The sequence below is a fragment of the Stylophora pistillata genome, chromosome 9, assembly GCF_964205215.1.
Source record: "Stylophora pistillata chromosome 9, jaStyPist1.2, whole genome shotgun sequence".
NCBI classification, from domain to species: Eukaryota; Metazoa; Cnidaria; class Anthozoa; order Scleractinia; family Pocilloporidae; genus Stylophora; species Stylophora pistillata.
Window position 1 is genome coordinate 18,677,701 of NC_142527.1, and position 7,500 is coordinate 18,685,200.

General features: G+C 38.4%; 1 protein-coding gene, 1 long non-coding RNA gene and 1 pseudogene across 3 annotated transcripts in view; 2 read left to right on the forward strand and 1 right to left on the reverse strand.

Annotated features, from left to right (window-relative positions):
• The window catches only part of LOC148723633 (uncharacterized), a 4,379-nt pseudogene extending 708 nt beyond the window's left edge, over positions 1 to 3,671 (forward strand). Inside the window, exons 1-2 of the transcript XR_015991413.1 lie at positions 1 to 26; positions 791 to 3,671. The exon at positions 1 to 26 is cut by the window's left edge and continues 708 nt beyond it. The product of XR_015991413.1 is annotated as an uncharacterized LOC148723633 (transcript). The remainder of the gene's footprint in view (positions 27 to 790) is intronic.
• The window catches only part of LOC148723632 (uncharacterized), a 14,844-nt gene that overhangs the window by 4,694 nt on the left and 2,650 nt on the right, over positions 1 to 7,500 (reverse strand). The gene's annotated exons all lie outside the window — the stretch shown is intronic.
• LOC148723634 (uncharacterized) overlaps positions 3,801 to 7,500 on the forward strand; it is a 3,795-nt gene continuing 95 nt past the window's right edge. The window contains exons 1-3 of the mRNA XM_088733281.1: positions 3,801 to 3,857; positions 3,956 to 4,131; positions 4,862 to 7,500. The exon at positions 4,862 to 7,500 is cut by the window's right edge and continues 95 nt beyond it. Of these exons, the coding sequence (XP_088589407.1) occupies positions 3,801 to 3,857; positions 3,956 to 4,131; positions 4,862 to 7,463 (2,835 nt within the window). The 3' untranslated portion in view covers positions 7,464 to 7,500. The remainder of the gene's footprint in view (positions 3,858 to 3,955; positions 4,132 to 4,861) is intronic.

Here is a 7,500-nt window from a genome sequence, read left to right on the forward strand (position 1 = left end):
GAAGAAGCACGTCGATGCTGTTAAAGGTACGTTTGTGTGTTCAAATTTGAATTTACTAGAATTTAAAGTTTGCATCAAGACAAGAAAATGCATGTTTGCGTTAGATATTTGTCTCGATATTTGTACCAACTCGTGATTCATTTAGGATGCAGCCTGTATTGGGTATAACATAGATTTAAGTGCTGTGGTGTAATAAGAATCGGCAAAATAATCAAACAGAACCAAAGAATTTGTCATCTAAAGCGACAGAATATAAATAAATGTCTTTTTAATTTCGGGATGACAAAGATAATGCATGGATTGTACCGATGTTTAGGCAAGAGTGTTCTTTTGAGTTTTTGAGAGGCTGCAGGGGGGGGGGGGGGGTGGTTGGGGGCCGGTGGGACTAAACTCGGAGGTATATTAAATTTCAGATATAAAGTTAATGTATTATGAGGGACTAGCAAAACGGCCATTTCATATTTTTTTATTTAGCGCATCTTTATTTATTAATACAAAATTTATACAATAGTTAATACTATGCGATACAACACTAATACACTAAAAGTGAGTTTTTATTTTTCCTTGACATTTGTGGCTCAGCATTGGGATTAATTATGGCTTCAGCCCCCCCTCCTTCAGTTCTGTTGCGGCGCCTGTAAAATATGGTTTATTTTTATAAGTGGATTGCAATTTCGATGAGGCTATTGTGAAATTTTGAGATTCCAGGATTTCTGTGACAGTAAATTCATTTAATTAGGGCTCATTTTTGACGATATTCATAAACAAACATTTTTTAATTTGATTTTAGACGAGAGTAGCAATGCCAGCCTCAGAAACTTTTTACCTGCTGTTGGAAGCCAGCGTGGTTCACATGAAGTAGGACGCTCTGAACAGCCATGTTCTTCCGGTGCCGGTGATATAAGAAATTATGTGGCTTCAAATGAGACACTTGCTGCAGAAGTTTTGTGGGCACTGAAAGTAATCTTGTCTCACTATAGTTACAAGAGCTGTGAGGACATTCCAGAACTATTTAAACGTATGTTTCCGGACAGCCAGATAGCCAGCAAGTTTTCCTGTGGCGAGAAAAAATGTGCTTACTTAGCTTGTTTTGGCATAGCACCCTATTTCCAACGTAAGCTTACGGATGAAGTCACAAAACTTGAATTGTTTGTTTTACTTTTTGATGAATCGCACAATAAAGTTACCCAAACCAAGCAGATGGATCTGCATGTTAGGTTTTGGGATGCAAAGAACTCCAGAGTGCAGACAAGGTACCTAACCTCTGTATTTCTGGGACATGCTACAGCCGACGACCTTTTGGAAAAGATCGTTAGCTACCTTGATAGTATCAAGATTCAGAAGTCCAACATATTGCAGTTGTCAATGGACGGGCCTAACGTGAATTGGAAACTGCATGAGCTATTCCAGGAACTGATCTTTGAGGTTGACGAAAACGCACCCATCTTAGTTAACGTAGGCTCTTGTGGACTTCACATTGTACACAATGCTTTCAAAGCTGGATCAAAGGCATCTACTTGGAGCATTCAGGAAGTTCTGTCTTCTCTTCATTGGTTATTTGTGGATTCACCAGCACGAAGAGAGGATTACACAGAAATAACCAGCAGTGTTGTATTTCCAATTAAGTACTGCAAGCACAGATGGCTGGAGAACCTGCCAGTTGTAGTACGGGCCCAGGAAATATGGAAAGAAGTCACTTTGTATGTGACAACGGTGCAACGTAGCAGCAAATGTAGTGTGCCAACTTCAAAGTCCTACAAGACGATAAGAGATTCAACCCAAGATCCACTAATGCCTCTCAAATTTGCTGCTTTTGAGTCAGTGGCTAAACAGCTGCAACCATTTCTGGTACAGTTCTAAAGCGACAGCCCTCTTCTACCATTTGTGGCCAGCAGTCTAGAGAAGGTGATTCGTGGTCTCATGAAAAGGTTCATCAAAGCTGATGTACTCCAGGGTGCCAGCTCTGCAGTAAAGCTTCTGAAGATTGACTTCAAGAAGAGGGAGAATTGCCTTGACGTGGAGAAGTTGGATGTTGGTTTTGTTGCTGCCACGAAGCTGAAAGAATTGCAAGCAGCCAAGAAAATCAGTGATCGTCAGACATATGAATTTAGGAAGGAATTCCAGTCGTTCCTTAGAGCTACAGTTGGAAAACTTATTGAGAAGACCCCAATTGCCTATTCCCTTGCCAGGAACCTGTGCTGTTTGGATCCGATTCATATTGTGACAGAGAAAGAAGCAAGCTGTGCGAGGTTCAAGATTGTCCTCAAGAAATTGGTAGAATGCAAGAGGGTTGATATTCATGATTGTGACATTTTGTTGTCACAGTACAGTGAATTTACGGAACGGGCTACACAGGTGCACAAGTCTGAGTTTGAAGACTTTGACTTTACAGATCAGAGATTGGATGCATTTCTCCAAAAACACATTGGTCTTGTCGGTTCACTTTCCAAACTGTGGGACGTTGTGAAATTCCTCTTGTGTCTCTCACATGGGCAAGCAAGTGTAGAAAGGGGATTTTCCGTTAACCGACAGCTAATGATTGAGAATATGAAGGAGACCACTTTCGTTGCCCAACGCACCATTCATGACCACATATTGAGTATTGATGGACTTGATAAATTGGTCATTTCGAGCGAGCTTCTTACCTCTGCTAAAGCAGGAAGACAGCGGTATCACGCCCATCTTGAAGAGCAGCGACAGCTTGCGGAAAATGTTGCCAAAAGCCACAAACGAAAATCTGTGGATGAAGCAAAAGCTGATTTCCAGAAGAAAAAGAAGAGACTTGAAACAGAGATCACCACCTTACAGTTTGATGCTGACAAATTAGCTAAAGAGGCTGAGGTGAAGAGGCAGCTCGTCTTGTTAACCGAATCAAATGCACTCAGAAATGCAGCAAAGGAGAAGAAGATAGAACTAGAAAACTTAAACAAGGAATTGGAAGAGTGTGATAAATAAGTCCGAGTGACAACCTGTCCAAAAGTACTGCTTTCTTGAAGTTATTTACCAGAATTGCAAGCATTTAACCATAGAACAAATAGATTTGTTACCATTACCATACAAGGATGCACTCATATATTTTTCTATATTGTAGATGAAAACTGAAACCTCATACTGCAATTGTGAACACTGAAACAATGACTGTATTGTAAGGAAATTAAGATTTTATAGTTCTGGGCTGTACAGGTTTTGTTAGGAAATTAAGTCTGGATTATACAGTTTTTGTTACGAAATTTTAAAAGATATAGTTCTGGATTGTACAGATTTTGTTAGGAAATTAAGTCTGGATTGTATAGATTTTGTTAGGAAATTTTAATAGATATAGTTCTGGACTGTACAGGTTTTGTTGGGAAATTAAGTCTGGATTATACATTTTTTGTTACGAAATTTTAAAAGATATAGTTCTGGACTGTACAGGTTTTGTAAGGAAATTAAGTCAGGATTGTACAGATTTTGTTAGGAAATTTTAATAGATATAGTTCTGGACTGTACAGTTTTATAAGGAAATTTTAAAAGATATAGTTCTGGACTGTAAAGTTTATCTTAGGAAATTTAAAAGATATAGTTCTGGACTGTAAAGTTTAGTAAAAAAGTATCTGTTTACGTCGTGTTGTTGCACTTGTGTCATTTTGTTGCACGGAAATAAAGATTCCGTGTTATACGTATGAATTTAACTGGTCTTAGCATCTTCTTCTTTTCTACAATTTGGTTAACATGCAAGGAAAAAACGAATTGATGGTACTTTAAGTATATATTGAGAAAAATAATTTGAACAATTGGGTCATGGAAAATCGGAAAAGGTCATGGAAAAAGTCATGGAAAGTCATGGAATTTCAGAAAGTCAAAAGCGTACGAACCATGTATAAGCAATCATGAATTGATACTGTGAGCTGTTAACATGCATCAACACCAATTCATTTAAAAGTTCAAGTTTCCTGTACTTTGTTTAACATTACAGCGATGGGTGTGGGCTTTCAGGCGAGACAGATTTATGTTAAATATCAACACCAACAATGGCATTGAGGGACAGAATGAGTCCTTGAAATACCAGTACCTGAAGGACCGAAATAACAACAGCCTCAGTGGGATGATTACAACATTAATTGAGGAATTTTTACCAGACAAATACAGAAGGTACAAGTAGATACTAGAAGTGCAGTTAGCAAATTCAAAAAATTCCCATGCTCACTGTATGTATTAAGGTGGGTCAAACCTTTTCTCTGTACATTCCACCATGTATACTTTGATGGATCAATATTTCCACTCTTTATCAGTTGATGCTATTATTACTGGAACCAAATGAATGCACCATCCTTGCTTAAAAGTTACAATTTTCTCGGCAAAACAGGTTACTAGCAACATTATAGCCTATTGAAAACACACCTCATTTTAGCTTTCTATTGTTAGAACTCAAAAACAAGCTCAGCTGTGACCCCTCTTTTTATTATTGATCTATCATCATTATGCTACATTACACCTCAAATTTTGAATTATTTAAGATAGCTTCCAAAATATATTTTTAAAGTTTTCAAGTTACATCTTAGCATACTGATTAAAATTTGATAATAAAAGCTTGTCTTTGAGTTATAACCAGTTAAAGCCACAGGTTACTCCATGTTGTTCACCTATTATGTCAAGAAAATGATCATAATTACTTTTGTTAAGTAAGGGTTGCATTTTAGTTTGGAAACAGTATTATAGCTGCATAAACTGATAAAGATGAGTACTATGGTACAATCAAAGTATGTGCTGGAGTGTGCTGGAAATAGGTCTCAGCCACTTAAATAATGTGACAAATCTGAAATATGTAAGTCTGATATCAATACATTAGAAACAGCACATTAAAAAGCTGTTAATTTTCCAGGTATGTGGAGCTCTATACAAAATGCAGTGAACAGTACAGGCGTTACAACTCAGATGTGCCAAAATACTTGCACAATAAACCCAGACCGTTTATTAACCATTGCAGACAGAGAATAAGATCAGCTGTTGAAGTGGAACCTCACCACATTAAGGAAGTTTGCACTGACACAGAAGTTGGTCAATTCCAAGTGAGATCACTCTCAATAAACACTTGGTACAATCTGTCTTTTGGTTCCAGGGATGTAATGCCACATTGCAGCTGTCCTGATTTTTGCCATACTGGCCTGCTATGCAAGCATTTTTTTGCAATTTTCAACTACTTCCCCACCTGGCAGTGGGATACATTACCAGAAAAATATCGCGAAAACCCTTATCTCTCACTAGACAAGGAGCATGTGTTTGCTCATTTTACTAAATACAAAAGTAACAAAGAAAATGACAATGTTCTTGATGAAGAGATACCAGAAAAACAGCCAGATGACAAAGCAGTAGTCCCACAACAGAAAATAAAAGGTATTGAAAGCCAAATCAGGCAAGAGGCAATAATATGTAGGGAGAAACTTAAAGGACTAACATCTCTGACATACAATATTGAAGATGAAAGTGTCCTCAAAGACCTAAACAGTTCTCTTGAAGTCTTACTCAATAAGTTCACAACTTTTCAAACTATTGATGAAAAGGAAAACTCATCACAAACATTGATTAATCAACAAAGTAGCAAGAAACAACTCCAATCATCCTTTATAAATTACCTGCCATTACCTGTGCGCCCAAAGAAAAGAAGATTTCGGAACATAGTTGGAGAATTTGCATCTATGATGCAAAAACACTACAAAGTTCAAGTTCCTGTTAACAGCATGCAAGCCAAGAGGTCCAACTCAAAGAGTGTTCTTAAACGAAAGAAAGGTTCTAAACACCCCTCTTTACCAAAGAAACAGCGCACTGAAGAACAGAACCACCATGTCCAAAATGAAACTAAAACAAGCAATGATCCTTATGCTACTCTAAGGGAATACATTATCTCCAAAGAGAAAAAATCTCCTCTTGGTAACGATCACGAAAAGCAGGAAAGCATTCATGCTCCCCATGCAACTAACATACCAAAAAGATGCATTTCTCCTTCTTCAAAAATGCAAGGTGTGCAAAAACAATCTCTCGAAGTGAAAGAGGAGCATTTCAACAACAGTCAGCTATCAACATTTAGCAACTGCCCATCATCGAAAGTCAGCAACAGTCTCCTATGGACAATCAGCAACAGTGAGACATCAACAGTTAGTGATTGTCACATAACAAAAGTCCTTGTGAGTCCATCAACAACAGTCAGCAGTGGTCAGTCCTCAACACTCAGCAAAAGCCAAACAACACTTGTCAGCAATGGCCAGTCATCAACAGTCAGCGAAAGTTTGTCACTGATGGTCAGCAAAGGTCAGTCATTAACAGTTGGCAACAGTTTGTCATCAACAGTCAGCAAAGGTCAGTCATCAACAGTCAGCAACAGTTTGCCATCAACAGTCAGCAACAGTTTGTCATCAACAGTCAGCAAAGGTCAGTTATCAACAGTCAGCAACAGTTTGTCATCAACAGTCAGCAAAGGTCAGTCATCAACAGTCAGCAAAAGTTTGTCATCAACAGTCAGAAATGGTCAGTCATCAACAGTGAGCAATAGTCAAACATCAAAAGTCAGCAATGGTCAGTCATCAACAGCCAGCCACAGTTCATCATCTACAGTTAGCAAAGGTCAGTTTGGCAAATCTACTTTAGGAAATACCATAATTGTTGATGAAAATTCAGCAGATCCTGCATCGTGGGTAACAATAGCAAATTGTTATCCTGACGATCCAGATTACAAACTTAATCTCTACCTAGAAAGCAAAACAACAATTTTACAGAAGAACCATTGGCTCTTTGACTCTGAGATCCATGCAGGGCAAATGCTTCTCAAGAGACAATTTCCCTTCATAGATGGGCTGATTGATCCAGTAGTAAAGGGGTCTCTTGTTGTCCCTGCTGCATCAGAGTTCATTCAGATCATAAATACTGGGTCACACTGGGTATGTCTTAGTACAATTTCAACCACACCTACTTCTGGTACCGTCAAGATTTTTGATAGTCTCTACAAAAATATGAATTCAACATCAATAGAGCATGCTTGTCGCATGTTGATGTATCCTGGAGACAAAGTCACTTTTGTCAATGAGAAAGTCCAGCGACAAGTTGGAGGTAGTGACTGTGGTCTGTTTTCCCTGGCTTTTGCAACTGATTTGTGTCATGGTATAGACCCAACAAATCAGAAGTATCATCAAGAATCTTTGCGACAACACTACGTTGACTGCCTGGAAAATGGAGAAATGTCACCATTCCCCAAAACTGAAAAGAGAGTGCCCTGCCACTTGAGCAGCATCAAGTCCTCTGTTGCTATTTACTGTGTCTGTAGACTACCATACAATAGAGAAGAATATGTTCAGTGCAGTAATGACAAATGCAAAGAATGGTATCATCCCACCTGTGTTAAAATACCAACCTGGGCAATAAACAGCAACCGCAACTGGAGATGCCACAAATGCAAAGAGTATGCAAAAGTTAAGTCATTGTCAAGAAGCTGACCTATTTAAGGTGGTTCAAACATTTTGCAAAGTGATG